This window comes from Hypanus sabinus, chromosome 14 (genome assembly GCF_030144855.1).
Source record: "Hypanus sabinus isolate sHypSab1 chromosome 14, sHypSab1.hap1, whole genome shotgun sequence".
Lineage (NCBI taxonomy): Eukaryota > Metazoa > Chordata > Chondrichthyes > Myliobatiformes > Dasyatidae > Hypanus > Hypanus sabinus.
In genome coordinates this window covers 45,236,696-45,260,267 of record NC_082719.1, presented here as the reverse complement: position 1 = coordinate 45,260,267, position 23,572 = coordinate 45,236,696, and the positions used below count along the sequence as shown (strand labels likewise).

The 23,572-nt window shown below is 39.9% G+C and overlaps 1 protein-coding gene and 1 long non-coding RNA gene across 4 annotated transcripts in view; one reads left to right on the top strand and one right to left on the bottom strand.

Moving 5' to 3' along the window:
- LOC132404706 (putative methyltransferase NSUN7) overlaps positions 1-15,378 on the bottom strand; it is a 107,592-nt gene extending 92,214 nt beyond the window's left edge. Inside the window, exons 1-4 of one of the 3 annotated variants that reach the window (XM_059989087.1) lie at positions 15,260-15,378; positions 9,421-9,453; positions 8,821-9,161; positions 7,962-8,028 (exon numbers count right to left, since the gene is read on the bottom strand). In XM_059989087.1, the coding sequence (XP_059845070.1) occupies positions 7,962-8,028; positions 8,821-9,106 (353 nt within the window). In that variant the 5' untranslated portion in view covers positions 9,107-9,161; positions 9,421-9,453; positions 15,260-15,378. Of the gene's footprint in view, positions 1-7,961; positions 8,029-8,820; positions 9,162-9,420; positions 9,454-15,259 lie in introns of those variants that run through there. The other 2 variants (XM_059989085.1, XM_059989088.1) reach the window with 2 other exon arrangements.
- A 218-nt stretch (positions 15,379-15,596) lies between these two features.
- Positions 15,597-23,572, top strand: part of LOC132404708 (uncharacterized) — a 70,811-nt gene continuing 62,835 nt past the window's right edge. The window contains exon 1 of the long non-coding RNA XR_009515649.1: positions 15,597-15,711. This is a non-coding gene — a long non-coding RNA (uncharacterized LOC132404708). The remainder of the gene's footprint in view (positions 15,712-23,572) is intronic.

Sequence of the window (23,572 nt, the reverse complement as noted above, 5' to 3'; positions counted from 1 at the left end):
AATGTGGGTTAATTAGCACAGGTCAAGGGCTGAATCTAGTACCTTCTGGTCTATTAAGATATGTACTACATTGGTGCCAAAATTGATAACAAAACTCTTTAAAAAAAACAAATAAATCTTTTTTTCTGACAAACTTAACACACTAATTTTTTAAAAGTATAATGTAGTGTCCTTATATTGTTCAGAATTGCACAAAATCAAAAATTAACCTTTCCTCATAAGGAAAGAAAACAAATATTAGAATAGAGAAGATTGCTCTAGTAACCCTCTGAAAATGTTATGTACTAAAATTTTAATGAACTTTTTTTCCCTTTAGATGCCTCTGTGGTTTGCTTTAAAATGAACTAAACACTTCTTTTTGACAAGGCCACAGATTGTTAATACAGCTACAATGATAAATAATGAACGTCTTTATCTGATTTACTGCTTTCCTCGAAATACTTTGTCTTTGTGAACTACTAACCAATTTAAAATGGCTTTCTGAAGGTTAAGTGGATTCTGACCAGTTAATATTGTTGACTTTAACCCTGTTGGCCACCTTGCTGGGCCGGGCTTGATGGAGGAGAGCACAGTACAGTCAGCCCTCCATATCCGCGGATTCAACCAACCGCGGATTGAAAATATTAGAAAAAAAAATCCAGGAAGTTCCAAAAAGCGAAACTTGAATTTGCCACACGCCAAGCACTACGCTGAATCCAAGCGAATGAAGTGATGTGTAGGCATACCCTGCTGTAGCCTCCCGCCATTTCACAGATCCTCACTCTCTCTCCAGCACTCGTTGTTTGAGCATTGTTCGCCTCGCATCTCACTCGTTCGCTACTTGTGTTGTTTTATAAGTAATCTAGAGATGATTTAAAGTACACGGGAATATGTGCAATATAAGGTGTCCAATATATTTTCAGTCATCCGTGGTTCGGTTTGCCCAGTCACGATTAACTGGTCATAGTTGCCATGTCCGAGCTGAGTGGTGAATCGTGTCTGATCAGTAGGGGTAAGGGCAGCCGTAGCCAGAGGGAACAAATCTCCAGAGTTAGCAGAATAAATAGTCAGGACAGTTCTTAACTAATACAGAACCCTCGGGAGTCGACCTTTTTGTCAGTTCGGGAGAGGTCCAGGGTTTATGGACTTGCATAGTAGGTGCTTGTCCCGCCACTCCAGCTTGTCGGTTAGGAATGGTCCTCATGGGCAATTGATACTGAGTCAGTATCAGTCCTGGTAAAACCAATGGCCCATGTTCAAGGTCCAGTCTGACTGCATGTGCAGGCAGAAATGGGTATTGGGGTTCCCAACTGTTCTGGAGGAACTACATTGGTCGGTGGCGATGCAATGACTGTTGAGTTGGCCACTGAGGCACCAGGGCGAGAACCATATATGGGGGTGAAGAACCTGACTAACAGGCGCCCACACAGCTGTGGATAGTACAGCGGGATTATTAGGTCACCTTACCCATTCCCAATCATCATCAGTATCATTTGGTGAAATCGGTCAGTATGACTGGATAGAGACGGGGTGGCCCAGAATTATTTTTATTTTCCGTTTCCCTTTTCCCTTTATTCATTCTTCCATGGCCAGTATGTTTTATCCCTGATACAATTTCTTTCCCCGTCCCCTTATCCCATTCTTCACAAATGCCTCTCAACTCTTGCCAACTCCTAGGGTTGCCTCTTTTACTATGTATGCCTATATCTATTCGCTTAGCATTATCAGTCAAACAATTTAATTTATGTCTGGCTTCTTTTATTTCTGCCTCTTGTCACCATAGGCCAATCAGGCAACCATACTCTTTCTCTGTCTTCCCTTTCCATATTAAATTTAAATCAAATGTACCTCCTGCAGGCCAACTGTCTTTTCCCAAATGTTTAGACAATTGGGTGGACATTTGTCTCAGCTTCTTTCCATTCTCTGAATATTGTCTATTATTTTCTGTAACCTACACCCTCCCCCCTTTGTCTGAGTGTATTCTGGGGGACTTGCACCGCCCATCTTGAATTTACTATTCCGAGGGACTCGAACCGCCCGTCTTGAATTTACTGTTCCGGGAGACTCAACCACTTGTCTTGAATTTACTCTTCTGGGGAACTCGAACCACCTGTCTTGAGTTTATTATTCCGAGGGACTCAAACTGCCCGTCTTGAATTTACTATTCTGGGGGACTCAACCACTTGTCTTGAATTTACTCTTCCGGGGAACTCGAACCACCTGTCTTGAGTTTATTATTCCAAGGGACTCAAACTGCCCATCTTGAATTTACTATTCTGGGGGACCCGAACCACCCATCTTGAATTTACTATTCCAGGAGACTCAACCACTTGTCTTGAATTTACTCTTCCAGGGAACTCAAACCACCTGTCTTGAATTTACTATTCCGGGAGACTCAAACCGCCCGTCTTGAATTTACTATTCCAGGGAACTCAAACCACCCATCTTGAATTTACTATTCCGGGGAACTCAAACTGCCCGTCTTGAATTTACTAAGCCTTTGGGTCCCATCAGTGGATTTTCCATGCCAAAATGAGGGAACGAACAGAGTCATAAGAGAGCCGAGACAAAACAATATTAAAGCTTACCTTGTGGGCCCATTCCTCTCTGATTCACCCCAATGGTCTGTTCGTTCACTTATTCAATATTGGCGAGGGGTCTATCCTGCTTGCTGCACCTAGATGTCAATCTGCCTACCTACCAAAAGGTCTTTTGGTTCAGACACAGGGAATAACTGTCATACACAATTTACTTGAAAGTACATACTGTTATTAGCAAGCTTGTGCCTCAGTTGGCAACACAATGTCTCTGTTCACCGAGCTTGAGAAAATCTGCAGCAAAGTGAGCCCAGAATACTGTTTGGAGCTGCTGATATACATTGTTATCATATACATATTTTGATAAGGGGTACACAGTGTAGTCCTCATGCAATAAACACTTCTTTGTTCATACATTATTCTCACAGCACGACTTGTCAAGCTGCCAATAAATCAGTCAGATTTTAGCTGTTTTAATTCTGCATATAATTCCTCAACTATAAGGATCTGCCGTTGCTACCATGGCAAAGGAGTCATCTTGTTTATTTCATCGTTCCCGTTAGTATGAATCTCATAGTTTGTAACAGTTTACAGCAAGTAATTTAAAAGCAGAAGAGATTCATAGTTAGCTCACCATGTCTTATCAAAGTTCAGAAGTAAGAAACTCACGTAGTTTCCATTACTGTCTATTTACACATGACTCTCCTAAGGTAACGAGATTCACTGCACTGGCTGCAGGCTTTTGTTGAGGCAAAGAAGGTCAGCTGCTTGAGCAGGGCAGGAAGGACGGTAGTTGTGCCATCTTCACAGTTCTATGACATGCACATGCCACATATCCACTTGGGAACAAATTATTCAAAGTAAACTGTGTGGACTACAGTGCGGGTGGGTGGCAGTGAAACATAGAAAACCTACAGCACAATACAGGCCCTTTGGCCCACAAAGCTGTGCCAAACAGGTCCTTACCTGAGAAATTACCTAAGGTTACCCATAGCCCTCTATTTTTCTGAGCTCCATATACCTGCCCAGGGTCTCTTAAAAGACCTATCATCTCTGCCTCCTCCACAGTCGCCAGCAGCCCATTCCACACACTCACCACTCTCTGCATAAAATTTACCTCTGACATCTCCTCTGTACCTACCTCCAAGCACCTTAAAACTGTGTCCTCTCGTGATAGCCATTTCAGTCCAGGGAAAAAGCCTCTGACTATCCACAAGATCAATGCCTCTCATCATCTTATACACCTCTATCAGGTCACCTCTCATCCTCTGTCACTCCAAGGAGAAAAGGCCGCGTTCTCTCAACCTATTCTCATAAGGTATGCTCCCCAATCCAGGTAGCACCCTTGTAAATCTCCTCTGCACCCTTTTTATGGTTTCCACATCCTTCCTATAGTGAAGCGAAGGAGGTCTCAGGATACTTGGAGGCACGTGAGGAAACCATGCTACTATGGCCTATTTTACCAACGGAAAATCTTGTCTGACAAATCTGTTGGAAATCTCAGAACTAACAAGCAGAATAGACAATGGAGGATCAGTTCATGTTGTTTACTTGGGTTTTTTAAGACTTTTGACAAGGGTCACAGGTGAGGCTGCTTAACAAGCTAAGAGCTCATGGTATATGGTGGAAGCAGAAACTCTTACCAAAGCTGCCTGGCCCAAGGGCATCTTCAAGCCCAGTGGTCAGACTATCTGCTAATAAGAATACACCCTTGTGGACATCCATATGTTTACCCCTGTCATGCCCACTGATCCATTTACATCTTTCTTGGATGCAATAACTGTAAAACCCACACAGTTAGAATAGTTGGGCTACGCATAGCTCAAATACCATCTATAAATTTGCTGACGATACAACCATTGTTGGTAGAATCTCAGGTGGTGACGAGAGGGTGTACAGGAATGAGATATGCCAACTAGTGGAATGGTACCACAGCAACAACCTGGCACTCACCGTCAGTAAAACAAGAGCTGATTATGGACTTCAATTAGGATAAGTTGAAGGAAAACATACCAATCCTCAGAGGAATCAGAAGTGGAGAGAGTGAGCAGCTTCAAGTTCCTGGGTGACCAAGATCTTTGAGGATCTAACCTGGTACCAGCATATCAATGTACTTATAAAGACGGCAAGACAGCAGCTATACTTTATTAGGAGTTTGAAGAGATTTGGCTTGTCAACAAATATACTCAAAAACTTCTATAGTTGTACTGTGGATAACATTCTGACAGGCTGAATCACTGTCTGGTATGGCTACTAGCCTACAAAGTACCCAGGACATCTTTAGGAAGCAGTGTCTCAGAAAGGTAGCAACCATTATTAAGGACCTCCAGCACCCAGGGTATGCCCTTTTCTCACTATTACCATCAGGTAAGAGGTACAGAAGCCTGAAGGCAGACACAGCGATTCAGGAACAGCTTCTTCCCCTCTGCCATCTGATTCCTAAATGGACTTTGAAGCTTTGAACACTACCTCACTTTTTAAAAAATATACAGTATTTCTGTTTTTGCATGTTTTTTTAAAATCTATTCAATATGCGTAAATGATTCAGTTGTATACTATTATGTTTTATCTTATTTATTTCTTTTCTCTCTGCTAGATTATGTATTGCATTGAACAGCTGCTGCTAAATTAACAAATTTCATGTCACGTGCCGGTGATAATACACCTGATTGTGATTCTGAACAACTACACCGTTCAAAACAAAAATTGCCAGTCACAAATGGGTCATATGAGGCATATGTATAAAAGTAGTAATGTTAAAACCTGAGATTTGCAGTGAAATTTTAAGCAGAAATTAATCTGGTAACAATTAGCCAAAATTTGGTCACTGTCAATTTCATTAAGTATAAACAAAGCTATAAATTAAAATACCATATGAATTGTATAGGACAGCTATTATAATACCTTTTAAATAATGTACAAAATTGCCCAGAGGCTACAGTGAAGCAGCTGAGTAGTCACGCAGGTATTGTCCCTATTCCTCTTAACAACTTGAATCCTTTAATGTTATTACTTTTGGCAATATTGTAAAATCCTGACAATTTTACTTAATTCACATCTCACACAAGTAATAATATGTTTTTCCTTTAACCTACTGTAGGTTGCAACTTATTTACCCTATCATTTATTAAGACAGGCATCCATGTTTGTAGAGGTAATCTGGATACTTTTGAAACATTTACACATGCATCCTACATATTCATTAACATCATTGTCTCCTGTCCAAAAATTTTTTTGTTCCAATCTACAATGCAGAGGAAAACATTTTCTTAGGGCTCCTGCTAAATCAATTCAAGATACATTTACATCAACACTTTGTTCATCCCCTCTGCACTCTTCCGCCTCCCATAGTGCTGTTGGGAACCGCTGCCTGAGGCAGGGAACCAACTGATGCTGGCTACACTGAGTACTCAAGAGCTGTCATTTGGGCTCTCACACTTTCATAGTTAGTTCACCGTGTTTTATCAGAGTTCAGAAGAAGTGAGAAGTTCATGGAGTTTCCATAATTGTCCACTGGCACGTACTACTCCTATGGCATAATGAGATTCACTGCACCGGCTGCAAGGATTCATGCTTTGTCAAAGTCGTGCCTGGGGAAGGCAGGGGTACAGCATCTAGACTCAGTCCCTTGTTCAAATATGAGCAGCCTAGGATTTAGGAATGATGGGCTTCCAGGGCTGAATTCTTTTCTCCTTTATTACAAAGCCAAGGGCAACCTGTGCAACCTCCAAATAACTATCATTGCTGATAGCAAAACAAAATAACTGGGCCCAGAACACATGTACTCTTACAACTCAAGCATTTTTATTTTACTTATGCAGAAGGAGAACAGTATGGGCCCACACAATTCTGTCACCCACACAATTCTGAAGTCGGAACAGAAAGATTTTTTTAAAATACAGAAATTACTTACCAGTTACTGATATTGATCATTGTAAATTGCATATGTTTGAGTTCCTTACTCGCAAGATCAATCACCATTCACAACAGAGGTATGAAAAAAATCAAAAGTTCCAGCGGACAGCCGAAGATATTTTGAAGTTATAAAGGCAACAGAGCCTTAGTTTTTGGGTATGTTCTTCCATTATTCTTATTGTCTAACTCTGGCACACCTATTGTATAAAGGGGCGCTATATTTTCTGGAAAAGTCTCACTAGTCTGGCTTTAAGTGCACACTTCCACAGTCAACCCAGCCTATCTCTTCTGCAGGAAGGCCATAGACCACAAGATACAGGAACAAACTTAGGCCACTGACCCATCAAGTCTGCTCCACCAGTTCATCATGTCTGATCCATTTCCCTCTCAGCCCCAATCTCCTGCCTTCTCCTTTCATACCCTGATTAATCAAAAATTTATCTTAAATATACCCAATGAGCTGGCCTCCACAGCCACCCATGGTAATGAATTCCACAGATTCGCCACTATCTGGCTAAAGAAATTCCTTCTCATCTCCATTCAAAATGAATGTCCCTCTATTCTGAGGCTTGTCTTCTAGTCTTATAAACTCCCTCACCACAGGAAATATCCTCTCCACAGGCCCCTCAACATTCAATGAAATCCCCCTTCATTCTTCAGAATTCCAGTGAGTACAGGCCTAGATCCATTAAACTCTCCTCATATAAGCCTTTCAATCCTAGAATCATTTTCATCAACTTCCTTTGAGCCTTCTCCAGTTTCAGCACACAAGGATCTAAAACTGATCACATTACTCCAAGTGAGGCCCCACTAGTGCTTTATAAAGTCTGAACATTACATCCTTCCTTTTATATTCTAGACCTCTCAAGATGAATGCTAACATTGCATTTGCCTTCCTCACCACCAATTCAACCTGCAAGTAAATCTTTAAGGAATCCTACGCAAGGACTCGCAAGTCTCTTTCTACTTCAAATTTTTCAATTTTCTCTCCATTTAAAAAATAGTCTATGCTTTTATTTCTTCTACCAAAGTGCATGAGCACACACTTCCTGACACTGTATTCTATCTGCCACTTCTTTGCCCATTCTCCTAATCTGTCTGAACCCTTCTGTAGCCTTTCTGTTTCCTCAACACTACCTATCTTTGTATTGTCTGCAAACTTGGCCATAAAGCTATTAATTCCATCATCCAAATCATTGAGAAATAACATAAAAAACAGTCCTAATACAGACACCTGAAGAAAACCACTAGTCACCTGCAGCCAACAAGAAAAGGCTCCCTTTATTCCCACTCTTTGCCTCCTGACAATCAGCCAATGCTCTATCCACACTAATATCTTTAATACCATGGTCTCTTAACAGCCTCATGAGAGGTACCATGTCAAAAGGCCTTCTGAATATCCAAGTACAGAACATCCACCAATTCTCCTTTGTCTATTCTGCTTGTTATTTCTTCAAAGAATTCCAACAGATTTGTCAGGCAAGATATTCCCTTAAGGAAAGTAAGCAGAGGTGTCCCCAGCAGTCTCACTTTGTAGGTCTTGCTTGATTACAATTGCTCCAAGCTGTCTTTGCCTTACCACAACTTCCACGGAAGGCTGAGAATAAAGAGTTGTTAAATGTTACAAGCTCACTCAGGGTTAAGATGAAGCAGGAAAAAGCTGATCCCAATAGCAAATGAAGCAGATTTTGGCTATTTGTGGCAAAATACAGGAGACATTCAGGCAGTACAGATAGTGGCATTCATGCAATAAAATTTTACTTCCAACTGGGAAATTAACTACTATAGTTATTCATTGGAATTAGAATTAATGGCTTCCCCACTATCTTTGTCCTAAACATTACTATTGATCAGAAAATTAGTTGGTCTAGCCAAATACGAATTCATTGAATGCCTTCTTAATTTTCATGAATTATCAACTATCACCATACAGATCTCGCTCGCTAAGTATTCTATTCACCAAACCTCCATACAAAATAAGAGGGATTGTACTTCAGGTGCTATTATTGCATGTATGTACTTTTATTCCAGCTTTATAATTTTAATATATTGATTTTCATTTAACTTATGCCTCTCCAAGAATAAAGAATATATTTCTTTTGTATTAAAAAAAATCAGAAATACCTTATAATCCATTACAATCTACATTACAATGACAATATACTTTTTATAATGGAAGATCTGAAAATTGTATAATCTACTTATAATCAAATCAACAGACTACACAGGCTTAAGGTGTTGCACTTTTGACTGCACTTATTTTCTACCTTCCCCTTTGTAGCCACTTCCTTCAACTATTATCTCCAAACAACTTTGATTCTGGTGCTGTACAGTCTCCCTTTCTTACTCAATTTCTTTTCAACAAAAGTAACCCAAACGTCTTACTTACACTTCAAAGCACTGAAGGCTAGATCGTACACCAAGCGGTGGAGTTTGTCATCTTTGATTTGTGGAACAGGTGACTTGAAATTATTGTCATAGCGTATAAGCCTCCTAGGAGCAGGTTTCTCGTTATGTATGGCCTGAAATAAGTGAGCTGAAATCATGTAAACAGCATCAGGGTAGCCATCATTCTCACCACTATGTGTCCTATGTGAGATAGCCAATTCATCAAGTTGTGCAATCTCTGATGAAATTTCAGATGAATAATCTGCTTCATCTTTTGTATGCAGCATTTCTGAATTCTTATTTTGAATGACGAACTGAAATCTTCAATAAGTTCCAGTTTTCCTGCAAAGACCAGAACGCAAATTCACCCTGGCTATAAGTTATCTTAAATGAATTTAAAGCAATTATACTAAACAGAACAATTTACAATGAAAACAACTCAACAGTTGCATTTGTAGCATTTACTTCCACAGTTCAGTTTTACTTTATTGTAAATTTTCCATCCTTTCCAATTTCTTTCTGCTAGATTTCATTTCTTCTGCAAATATTTATCAAGGTATAGTTTCGCTAGTATTGGGCACTCATCTCTAATGATACTTACATAATCACCTTGGAAGGAACAACAATTTTTCCACTGCAAAGAACAATACAAAAAGATAATTATGCTTTTTTAATATCCATACATAGCTACTTACAACATATTCAAAAGAATAACAATAATAATTGTATGGATGATAACTTGAACTGGAAGAATAGGCATTTTTGCCCACATGTACAACAAAAAAAAACAGACAATAGTGAAAAACAACTCCGATTTTTCCCCCATTGAAGAGTTAGGCTACTGGATGGTTAGAAATTGTGATATAGTCATGTGCTGCAGGCTCAAGTTTCACCTACGGGTCTAACCACATGATGCAAACTGACATCTTAGTGGAGAACCACGAAAATGCAGCAGTGGTAAAAATTATGTCCTTTAGACAACCCATTATACTGTGGCCCATTACTTCTCAAAAAAAAGAGAAAAAGATCTGAAGGTATTACCCCTCCTGGATAACCCTATACACCTCTGTATTAAGGCCTCAAAGCCCTTTGCTTTTTTCACTACAACAGGCCTGACCAGATCCTCTCCACTACCACCCTCCTCCATCTGGTGGAAATGGTCCTCGCTTTCTACAGTTTCTTTTTCAGCTCCACCCATCTTCTCCAAACTCAAGGTCTTGCCATGGGTACCTGCATGACCCTAGCTAAGCCTGCCTTTTCATTGGGTACATGGAATAATCTATGTCCAAGCCCTTCCTGGTAATGTTCCCCAACTCTTTCTGTGCAACGTTGATGACTTCATTGGTGCTGCGCTTGCCAATTTCATCAACTTTGCCTCCAACTTCCACTCTGCCCTTAAGTTCACTTGGTCGATTTCTGACACCTCACACCCCTCTCTTGATCTATCTGGAGTCAAACTATCTGGTGACATCCTTTAAACACCTACCAATTCCCACAGCTATCCTGACTCTACCTTTTCCCACTTCTCCTAAAAAAAATGCCATTCCCTTTCCCAGTTCCTTCATCTCCGGTGCATCTATTCCCAGGATGAGGTTGTCCTTTCCAGAATATCAGAAATGTTCTCCTTCAAAGAATGGGATTTCCTTTCCTCCACCATTGATGCTACCCTCACCTGCATCTCCATTTCCCAGACATCTGTGCTCACCCCATCTTGCTGCCACCTCAACAGAGATAGAGTTTCTCTTGTTCTTAGCTACTACCCTATGAGTCTCCACATCCATTCTCTGCAAATTCTACCATTTTCAATGGGACTCTAGCACTAAACATATCTTATACCTCATTCCACTTTCTGCTTTCCACAGATTCTTGCTACAATCAACACTGGCACTCCACTGGAATTGTGCTTAGCCCACTGCTCAACTCTCTCTACACCCATGGCTGTGTGGCTAGGCATAGCTCAAATGCCATCTATGAATTTGCTGACGATACAACCATTGTTGGCTGAAGCAGATAATGATGAGTGGGTGCACAGGAGTGAGATATACCAGCTAGTTGAGTAGTGTTGTAACAACAACCTTGCACTCAATGTTAGTAAGACAAAAGAACTGACTGTGGACTTCAGAGAAGGTAGAACAAGGGAACAAAAAAAATCTTCAGAGCAATCAGAAGCAGAGAGATTGAGCAAATTCATGTTCTTGGGTGTCAACATCTCCAGGGACCTAACCTGGTCACAACATATTGATGCAGCTATAAAGGCGGCAAGATAGTGGTTCTATTTCATTAGGAGTTTGAGGAGATTTGGTTTGTAACCTAAAACACTTGTAAACTTCTACAAGTACGATGGAGAACAATCTGATGGCTGCATCACCATCTGGCATGGGGGGAGGGGTGGGGAGTACCTACTGCACAAAGTCAAAGTAAGTTGCAGAAAGTTGTAAAATTAGTCAGCTCCATCATGGGTATTATCCACCGTAGTATCCAAGACACCTTCAAGGAGCGGTGCCTCAGGAAGGCAACATCCATCACTAAAGACCCCCACCACCCAGGACATGCCCTCTTCTCATTGTTACCATCAGGAAGGAACTACAGAAACCTGAAGGGACACTCAACAATTCAGGAACAGCTTCTACCCTCTGCCATATGATTTTTAAATAGGCATTGAAGTCATGAATACTACCTTACTACTTCTTAAAATTTGTTTTTGCACCATTTATTTTAACTTAACTATTTAATATATATATATATATCCATACTGTAATTCAGTTTTTTTCCTATATTTATCATGTATTTCATTACACTGTTGCCGTAAAGTTAGCAAATTTCACGACATATGCTGGTGATATCAAACCTGAATCTGAATTGCTCCCTCTGTGATCCCTTTGTAATTATTCCCCTCCATTAATCTCCCTCCTAGCACTTATTCCTGCAAGCAGTTGTTCTAAACCTGCCCATTTAGTGTCTCCCTCACCTCCATTTGGCATCCCAGATAGTCTGTCCAGGTGAGGCAAATCTTCACCTGCAAATATGTTGGGGGTCATCTACCATAACCTGTGCTCCTGATGAGGCCTCCTCTACATTTGTGAGGCCGGGTGTAGATTGTGGGATTGCTTTGTTGAGCTCCTTTGTTCCATCCACAAAAATTAGGATTTCCTGGTGAACAACCATTTTAATTCCAATCCCTCCTCTTACCTCTTATCCTCAACTGCCTATCACCTCCCCCAATGCCACTCCACCTTTCCTTTTTCCCCTCATGGTCCACTCTCCTTCCCTGATGATGGGTCTCAGCCCAAAACATTGACTGTTTATTCCTTTCCATAAATGCTGATTGAAGTGTTGAGTTCTCCAGCATTGTGCGCATGTTGCTGTCCTGGATTATGCAACTAATCTTTGTAAAGCCTTGCGGTACAAATTGACTTCTGTATTTCCCCAAACATAAGTAAAAAATTGTCAATGAGTGCTGTGATACTTCATATTGTAAAAGCTGCTACATAAATGAAATTTCTGGAATTTTTGCCCCTCCAATACATTATTCAAGAGTTCAGTCAGCAATGTTCAGTCAATTCCATACATATTTTTCTGAAGTTCAAAACTAGCATTGTTTAAATAAAAATCATTTAATGAATCATAATATTTCCTGCCTTGGTTGAACTGCCTATCAAATTATCAACCTACACCAAAATAAACTTCATTATATTACACTGGCTACATCTATCCTTAAACCTGCTATTGGAACACAAGTACTTATTGCCTTGAACATGTTTCATTAGATCCATGCATCTTACCTCATTCTGCTTACATGTTCATCATTGTGCTGTATTCAGTACAGGCAACTTATTGATTTATTTAATAAAATAGCTACAGGAAAAAGTTATTTCCTATGAAACACCGCCTTATCTATGATCTCACAATAAAACCATCTGAAATAATTTTTGTGTTACATCACCAACCAACTAGTCTAGCTTTTCACTGTTTTCAGACCATTAAAAGTTAAATAAACAAAAAGTTAAAGAGGCAATAAATTTATAGCACTGACTAATATCAGAGATAGATAAGATGGAGAAGGAATACAAAAGGATAGAAATTTGAGGTATTCACAGCAAACACTAGATTGTCATTTGACAAGGATGATGCACCCTCAAAACTTGGTGCAAGACTTATTATATGAAACAGAATTTGGTGCAAACTGAAATATGGAAAGATAAGAGAAAGCATAATTGGACAATTGGCATAGTAAATTTGGATGGAGTCTGAAGGTACAGATGGATGTAGAGGGTGGAAGGTGCCCAATAGATTGATATTGTGATGGAGAAGGTTAATGTTACAGAAGAGGAAGCAAATTATTTTTGTGTACATTAAGAATTTGGAGTATGTGCTATGGAAGTTTCAGTTTAGGTTTTCAGGAGCCTAAGAAGTCAGAGTTTGGTTCATCCTATGGTAGTAAATGGGAATAAAAGAAAGTTGATTTAAGTATGGCAAATTTGTATTTCATGTATGATTGGATGTCAGGCAGGCAGTTCAACAGGGAAGAGAGATGATTAACTGTATATTCTAGACCACTGCCTTGACAAATGAACATGAATACCACCAGCTATAGTTCCTCTCCAAGTCACACAACATATTGATAATACAGCAAAACACAGTGGACGCTGGTATTCCCAAAAAAACGTAAAAATAATGGAGTTACTTGTGCCAAAATACATTATATCTCTATCATTGAATCAAAATACATATTTATATCTAACATCACAATTAGCTTCTTCCACTAACTTCTCAAAAGCAATTCAAGTCGGACATTAGGTATTGGCCTTATCAATGATATCCATTCCAAGTGAGGGATTATGGCAGATTTAGATCCCATCAGCATATGTATGCAACACCATCATCCACCTGCAAATGATGGAATCTTTTGATGAGAACAAAAGACTAAGGGAACAGATCAGTGTGTTAGGATTAAGCCTTTATTAACAGTAAACTATATGAAAACGATTACATAATTTTGGGTAACAGAAGTAGTTCAATGGAATTAATGTCAAAGGACAAATTGAAGACTGGGATCAACACACACCCTTCACAGTTACAAAGATTAACACTTCTGTTTCCTGCCAAGTTGTGGGTTGGCAAGAAAGCTGAATAGACAAACGAAGGCAGGGAAGTAGTCATCAAAATGGATAATAAGCTAGGTGAAATCCTAATTTCACGATGCTGAAAATTATTTTGCTGACTGTGAGTTTAGCAAAAATACCACCAAGGAAAACTAAAAACTAACAAAGGACACAGTTCCCTGAAAGGTAATAGTGCTGAAATTTTCTGCTATGATTGCTCAGAATCAGATTTACTATCACTGGCATGTTTAGTTAAATGTGCTGTCTTGTAGCAGTAGTATATTGCAATACATAATAAAAACAATAAATTACAGTAAGTATATACATAAAACTTAAATGAAATAAGCAGAGCAAAAAGAGAGAAAAAATAATTAGGTAGTGATTATGGGTTCATTGCCCATTCAGAACTCTGATGGCAGAGAAGCTGTTCCTGACACTTTGACTGTGTATCTTCAGGCTTCTTTCTGTAATACCTCCTTCATGGTAACATGAGAAAAGGGCATGTCCATGGTGATGTGATTCTTAATAAAGGATGTCACCTCTTTGAGGAATTGCCTTTTTAAGGTGTTCTCCATGCTAGGGAGGCTAGTGCCCGTGATGGACCTGGCAGAGATTACAGCTTTTTCTGATCTTGTGCAGTGGCCCCTCCATACCAGCCACTGATGCAACCGGTTAGAATGTTCTCCATAGTACATCTGTGTAAACTTGTTAATGTCTTTGGTGACATAGAAAGTCTCCTCAAAATTCCTAATGAAATATATTCGCTGTTGTGCCTTCTTAACTACTGCGTCAATGTGTTGGGCCCACACTGTGTTCTTCAGAGATGTTGACACCCAGAAACTTGAAACTATTTCCACATAGACTACTTCTGCATCCTGCAGCTCTTAGATTCCCTTTACAGATTTTAAAGTTTTTTAAATCTATCTTTAACTTGTCTTCTTTAATCCCTCGATTAGATTACTTCACCAACAGTTTATACTCTTTGTCCTATCCATCTGTACCCGACCCTCTTCTTTCTCAGTTGGCTATATTAGTGTCTCAATCCACAGTTGCCTCCAGGTATTCTGATTTTTCCCCCAACTTTTTTTTTCTGTTTTACTTCAGACCTCCGGCATCTGCATTTCATAGTTTTAAACTAGCCTGTCAATTCAATGCGATACGTGACCTTTTACCACGCCGTTTGTTTTTACACTAAGTCTTTGCGCAGTTAATTGGCTTTCAAATAAAATATAACTTCAAAAGAAAAGTAAATGTTCCTCCCACCCAGACCATAACCTCACGCTAATGAAGAAGTAACAGTAGACGACACCCTGATGTCTCAGCAGCCGAAATTCTTACCGCAGTTTAGATTCCAGCGAATGCCCGAATCGTTTCCACGCTGCACCTGAATGAATTGGATGAGAAGAGGCAATCACTGCCCCGCTCGCCTGCGGTGTGACAGCCCCGTACGAAGCCGCTCCTCCCCGCAGGGCGGTGCGATTACATCGGGCGTCATTCAAATGTAGATTGCGCGACTGTATTGGAGGGGAATGACTAAGTATAATATAATTATATGTAACGATAGTGTAACGGATTTTCCTCTGATACTCAAAAGCCAGAGAGTTTTCAGTAATTCTTTTATTCTATAGTCTTGTCCATGTTATGTGACGCGGTAGCACGTGAATCCCGTCGTTCAAGAATTTTGAAAAGATCCCTCAACTTGTATGGCACCGCCGGAGTAGTGGCTTCCATGGCAACGCGGCCTGAGGGTTGGACCGAGTCTCAGGTTAGGCGCCGGTTCGTTGTCACTGGTGAGCAGTTTATTTCTAATGTCAGTGGCGGCATTGATTCATTCTGGGTGTTTGGCCAGTGAGGAGGGTAAATGTGCTAATCTGAATCCAACAATGTTCTATCCAACTTGCTCTGTTTAATGAGGAGCATCACTTCGCGTTTGGGTCTCTCTGACCTGCAGTCAGACCGCAAACTTTTTTTTTGTTGTTTTGTAATTTACCGTTTGTCATCCTTGAAGGGGAAATAACAGAATTCTAGAAATCAGCCGGCCTCCGAGGCGTTAGCAACAGAGCAAACAAGTTTCTAGGGTACCTCTTGATGTTGTTGATTTCTCTCTGGGTTTCCACCAGCTTCATTATGTTTCTTGGCTCTTTCTCCATGTACTGAAGTATATTCAAATAGCTACATCCCATTATATTTCTTAATATTTCCACGACCGCGGAACATTTAAAATGCACCAATATAAAGTAAATCTGCTAGAAATATACACAACAGTAAATCGAACACTACAAGGGTATATACTTATTAATACTTTCACATTGTAGCTATTTCTATGACCATAAGATATAGGAGCAGAATTAGACTATTTGCCCCATCGAGTCTACTGTGCTATTTCATCATGGCTAATACATTTCCCTCTCAGCCTCAATCCCCCTAATCCTTCATGCCCTGACCAATGAAGAATCTATCAACCTCTGCCTTAAATATACCCAGTGACCTGACCTCCACAGCTGCTTGTGGCAATGAATTCCACAGATCCACCATTCTCTGGCTAAAGAAATTCCTCCCATTCTATTCTAAATGAATGTCCCTCTTTTCTAAGGCTGTGCTCTCCGGACCCAGACTCCTCGATTACAGGAAACATCCTCTCCACACCCACACTGTTGAAGCCTTTCAACATTCAATAGGTTTCGATGAGATCCCCCTTTCATTCTTCTGAATTTCACTGAGTACAGGCCCAGACTTATCAACAGGTCCTCAGATGGTAACCCTTTCATTCCCAAATCATTCATATAAACCTCCTCTGAACCCTCTCCAACATCAGCACGCCCTTTCTTAGATAAGGGGCCCAGAACTGCTTGCAACACTTCAAGTGAGGCCTTATTATTGTGTTATAAAGCCTCAATATTACATCTTTGTTTTTATATTCTAGTCCTCTCAAAATGAATGCTAACACTATATTTGCCTTCCTCACCACTGACTCAGCCTGCAAAATAACCTTTAGGGAATCTTGCACAAGTACTCTTGAGTTCCTTTGCACCACAGATTTTTAAATCTTTTTCTCCATTTAAAAAATTGACCATGCTTTTACGTCTTGCACCGCAGTGCGTGAGCATACACTTCCTGACACTGTATTCCATCAGCCACTTCTTTGCCCATTCTCCTAATTTGTCTAAGTCCTTCTGCAGATTCCCTGATTCCTCAACACTACCTGCCCCTCCACCTATCTTCATATCATCTGCAAACTTGACCACAAAAGCATCAATTCCGTCATCCAAATCATTGACATATAACGTAAAAAGAAGTGGTCCCAACACAGATCCCTGTGGAACACAATTAGTCATCAGCCATCCAGAAGAGGCTCCCTTTATTCCCGTGCTTTGCCACCTGCCAATTAGCCAATGCTCTGTCCATGCTAGTATCTTTCCTGTAATACCATAGGCTCTTGTAAGACGGCCTCATGTGTGACACCTTGTCAAAAGCCTCCTGGAAGTCCAAATACACCAAATCCACCAATTCTCCTTTGTCCATTCTGCTTGTTATTTCTTCAAAGAATTCCAACAGATTTGTCAGGCTAATTTGCAGTTTTGTGTCAACTGCAGTTCCAATTGAACAGATTTTAGTTTGGATCTCATAATGGGGAGGTACAATAAAGCAATTTTTATTTATTTTTGTAATTTATAGATTTTTATATCTTTCCATTGTACTGCTGCTGCAAAACAAAAGTTTCACAACATACAGTATGTCAGTGATAACCTGGTTCTGAAGATGAAATAAATAGGAAGATAATGAGTGGTGTGAAGGAAAAGAGTGTGTGTCCACAGACCTTAAAAGTTGCGGGATAGTCCAGTTCAGTGGTTAAAAGATATCAGAATGTTTAATTAGCTGAGGCAGAGAATGTAAGTAAATTCTTCCCCCCACCGCCAACAGAATGCTGCCTGACTCGTGGAGTATTTGTGGTATTCAGCACCTTTTGTTTTTATTTCAGATTTCCAGAATTTGCAGGTTTTTAAAAATTTCAATAAGTACAAGGAGATTAAGCCACACCTTTATAAGTCTATACAATTTTGCTGACCGATTTCTAAAAAACTGTGATTGAATTGGGGAAAGTCTTGGGGAAAACTACAAAGATATTAAGATTGGAAGATTGTAGCTCTGAGAAAAGATTGGGTAAACTAGATTTGTTTGGAACAATGACGCTGAGGTAAATCTCTGCTTGATGTGTACTTGAAGATTTATCCCCTGTGGTCTATCATCAGTGTTGGGAAGGCAGATGATGTTGGAGAGCTCTTTTTCTGTTGGGATAGTTAGGACCAAACAGCTGCTGTCTTGATTGTAAATTCTCAGTGATTCTACAGAGAACAGTGTTAATAATCCCCATGTCACCAAAATCTAATGTCTTACATATTAACACCTTACTCAATCAAACATCAGGTTGAAATACAATAGGTTATAGAGTCAACTGAACTAACTAAAATCAATTATTATAGCTGGAAGAAGCCCGTGGAATCAAAGAAGTATTGTATTTTCGGTAAAAATTTACTGATGGAAACTTCTTGATGCCAAACCAAAGTTTGTGGTATTTGATGTACTTTTCCACACCTAAAGAATGACCATAACAATGAGAACCATATGCAGGCTGCATGAGAAACTTACACATATAGACCACACAAATTCCTCTATAAGCAGGGACTAGTTAAGCATAACAATCTACCTCTAGTTATAATCTTTCAAGTATTCTATTATCCACTAACATTAGAAATCCTCTACCAACTCTGTAAAGGAACAATAAACAAGTGAACAAATTGGCTGGTTTTGTAAAATCTCCAAAACCTTAAATAAATGCTTCAAACCTGAAGGTGTGTTAAATAACACTCAAGGAAACCCTGCCTGTTGCAGAAGCAGCGAAAGTCAGATCTGACATAGATTGGGGGACCACTTTGACAATCACCTGCAACAGTGACCATTTCAACATGTCATTCCATAGTCTCTTCTACCACCACGATGAGGCCATTGTCAGGTTGGAGGAACATCACTTTATATTCTGTCTGAGTAGTCTCCAACCTTGATTGCATGAACATCAATTTTCTAACTTTCAATAATTTCTTTCCCCCACCACCTTTTCTCCTTTTCCATTCCCCACTCTGGCTCCACTCTAACCCCTTCATTTCTCCTCAGCTGCCTATCACTTTTCTCTGGTGCTTCTCCTCCTTCCTGTACTTTTATGGTCCATTCTCCTCTTCTCTCATATTCCTTCTTCAGCCTTTTATCTTTTTCACCTATCACCTCTCAGCTTCTCACTTCATCCTCCCTCTCCCATCCATCTACCTTTCCCCCTGACCTGACTTCACCCATTACCTGCCAGCTTGTACTCTTAACCCCTTCCCCCAGCTTCTTATTCTGGATTCTTCCCCCTTCCTTTTAGGGTCTCAGCCCAAAGCTTTGACTGTTCATTCCTCTTCATAGATGTTGCCTGACCTGTTAAGTGCATCCAGCACTTTGTGTTACATAGTGTTCTGCCCTTCATAATATAAGTGACCAATTGTGGATTTCAGGAGGAGTAAGATGAGGAAAATACACTAGTTCTCATAGAGGAAAGATTGAGCAATTTCAAGTTCCTGGGTGTCAACATTTCTGAAGATCTATCCTGGGCCCAACATATTGATGCAGTTACAAATAAAGTGTGGCAGCAGCTATATTTCATTAGGAGTTTAAGGAGATTTGTTATTTCATCAAAGACATTCACAAATCTTGTACCACGGAGAGCATTGTAACTGGCTGCAAAACTGCCTGGTATGGAGGTGGGGGGGGGGGGGGGGGGGATGGGGATGTGGTTGTAGAGGAACTGCTGTACAGGATCAAAATAAGCTGCAGAGAGTTATAAACTTATTCAGCTTCATCATGGCACTAGCCTCCATAGTATTTTTTATATATATTATATACTTTATTTTTATTTGTATTAGTTATTTAATTTAACTATTTAATATATACTGACTGTAATTCTGTTTCTCTTTTATGTATTGCATTGTACTGCTGCTGCAAAGACAACAAATTTCACCACATATGTTGCTGATATTCAACTTAATTCTGATTCTTCAGTCCCAACTAGTCCTCTGCCTCCTCTGACCTGTTATTAGTTCCTTAACAATAGATTCTATAGAACAATAGAAGACTGGTCTTCTCCTATCATTTCGCATTTTCCCCTCCCCCTCCTACTTTCAAATCTCTTACTATCTTTCCTTTCAGTTAGTCCTGACGAAGGGTCTCGGCCCGAAATGTCAACAGTGCTTCTCCTTATAGATGCTGCCTGGCCTGCTGTGTTCCACCAGCATTTTGTGTGTGTTGTTTGAATTTACAGCATCCGCAGATTTCCTCATGATCATTTTCTACTTCTCCTTTGAGTAATATGCCTAGTAGGAATTCCCAGCAATAATTGTCTTAAGTTCCTCATACCTCTTTGAGCATGATTTTCAACCATTATTGAGCTACATTTGTGTTTTCCATTATGAAGATAGATACAGGATAAATGTTCACAATCTCTGGAATTTCTTATTAGAAATTCTCTATTCTCAATTTCTAGGTTTCCAATTTTTGCCACTCTTTAAGGCTAATGATTTTTTCTCTATTATCTGGTGTAATGTATGCTTTTCAAACAATTATACTCAACAATATCAGAAAAAAATAGAAATAGCTCCTTCATATAATCACCTAAATATATGTAATCTAACAAGATGAACGACAAAGCAAATGAAAATTTTAAAAATCCAGATGTTAGAAATATAAAAACAGAAAAAAATAGAAAAACTCAGCAGAATGTGGAAAAAACAGCAGTCTGTTGGGCTCTTCATCAGATTTAGGAACAAGAAAAAGTAGTTTTAAGTTGCATGGAACGTGGAGGTAGGGATGGATAGGACAAAGGTAAAGTTTGGATTCCCTTTTAATAAGTTATAGAGGTCTTATGTAAGTTTGACCAGCTTTATTAAGGATCAGCCTTATAAATAAAAATGTTCTAAATTATGGTAAGGCAGAGCAAGACAATTATTATGACGTATAATATTGAATAACTCCAACTTCCCAGACTTTTTTGAATCCAGTCAAAATAATCCTATCTGTCAGATTTATGCATTTTAGCTGCTTCTTTAGGAATATGATCAACCAAATCAGTTATGTCTTCAGACTCATCAGGTACACAAATATAGCATTCCTTTCCTATACTTGCACGTTTCCCCTCTCCCCCAACTGCTGAGAGAAGATCTAACATCAAACAATCTTGGCATGGCGACGCTTTCAAAGTGTGTAGTGTATATTAACAGGTAGAGGCATTAACAAAATTGACAAATTGATGCAATACCTGCAAGTATACATCATGAGTTGTTTCAATAAACACATTGTGAGTAGAGAAAATAGGCAAAATACTGCATAACAACAACAAATAATATTAGAATAAACTTCATAATGTCCAGTAGCTGTCTACTCTGTTTGAAGTCTTCTGGCTGGTTAGTAATCTGCTCCCCGTAGCCCAACAGAGTAGGCACAGAGTCAGAGGTTACTAGCACATTAACCAGTGCTTGTTGTTGCAGTAGTTGGCATACATCCACTTGAAAAGGACCTTCCCATTGACCTCCCAGTGGTTTCTTAATTAGAAACCACTCACCAGGAATCAGGGTGTATCCTCCTCCTGTTGAATCACTCCAAACCTGATGACAAGTAGACTGTACAGTTTGGGTTAATTTCACACAATAGTCAACTGAACTGTCTGCCATAATATGTATATCGGACTGTCTGAGATCGAAAGACCCCAGCAGTGGCACAGCACACTTGTTACTATAACGGGACTTAATTTAGTTTTCTTGTATGGGTTTGCTCTGATGCTGCATCAAATTCAAGTTCAAGAGACCAAAGGACCATAAGACCATAAGATATAGGAGCAGAAGTAGGCCATTCAGCCCATCAAGTCTGCTCCGCCATTCAATCATGGGCTGATCCAATTCTTCCAATCATCCCCATACCCCTACTTTCACCACATACCCTTTGATGCTTTGGCTAATCAAGAACCTATCTCTGCCTTATATACACCCAATGACTTGGCTTCCACAGCCACTCATAACAACAAATTCCACAGATTTACCACCCTCTGACTGAAGTAATTTCTCTGCATTTCTGTTCTAAATGGACATCCTTCAATCCTGAAGTGGTATCTCTTGTCCTAGACTCCCCTATCATGGAAAATAACTTTGCCATATCTTATTCTTTCAGGCCTTTTTAACATTCGGAATGTTTCTTTGAGATCTCCCCCCGCCAATTCTCCTGCACTCCAGGGAATACAGCCCAAGAGCTGCCAGACATTCCTCATACAGTAACCCTTTCATTCCTGGAATCATTCTCGTGAATCTTCTCTGAACCTTCTCCAATGTCAGTATATCCTTTCTAAAATAAGGAGCCCAAAACTGCACACAATACTCCAAGTGTGGTCTCACGAGTGCCTTATAGAGCCTCAACATCACATCCCTGCTCTTATATTCTATACTTCTAGACGTGAATGCCAACATTGCATTCACCTTCTTCACAACCTACTCAACCTGGAGGTTAACCTTTAAGGTATCCTGCACAAGGACTTCCAAGTCCCTTTGCGTGTCTGCATTTTGAATTCTCTCCCCATCTAAATAATAGAGTGCTCATTTATTTCTTCCACCAAAGTGCATGACCATACACTTTCCAACATTGTATTTCATCTGCCACTTCTTTGCCCATTCCCCTAAACCAGGGGTCGGCAACGTTTACCACTGAAAGAGCCATATGGACCCATTTCCCACAGAAAAGAAAACACTGGGAGCCACAAAACCCGTTTGACATTTAAAATGAAATAACACTGCATACAATGGTTTTTTTGCCTTTATGCTATGTATAAACAAACTATAATGTGTTGCATTTATGAAATTGATGAACTCCTGCAGAGAAGACAAAATTACATTTCTGCATGCAACAAAAACATTTTGAACTCCGAAAAAAAGATGTTGGGTTGAAGGTTACTCCATAGTTAGCCTACCTTGGATCGAAGAATTAAAAGAAAGTGCGCACTGGCGGGTGTCAGGCATTGGCAGTGGTGATGTATATTAATAGCGATAAAAAACACGTTGTAGCAGTGTGCTACATGCAGCACTAAAATAACGACACTGCAGTCAAAGATAACTTTATTCGAACTAAACAGCCTTGCTTTAAAGCCTCCCTCAACCCGCCCCCCCGTGGGCGCGGATGCTCCAAAAGACACGTACTCACAAACCCCCGTAGGCTATCTCCCTTAGCCAGAACGGTGGCTAATTGTGAGCCGGTTCCGATGTGCCAGGAAATGGGGTCGCCACAACGTTTTATTTAGATTGTACAAGATCACCATAATCTTCAAATTTCGAATTACATTTCAAAAACTAACAAACCACGGGGAGCCGCGTCACAGAGATGAAAGAGTCACATGCGGCTCTGGAGCTGCGGGTTGCCGACCCCTGCCCTAAACTATGTCAGTCTCTCTGCAGGCTTTCTGTTTCCTCAACACTACCTGCTTCTTCACCTATCTTTGTATCTTCTGCAAATTTAACCACAAATCCATTATTTCCATTGTCCAAATCATTGACATACATCGTAAAAACAGTGCTCCTAACACCAACC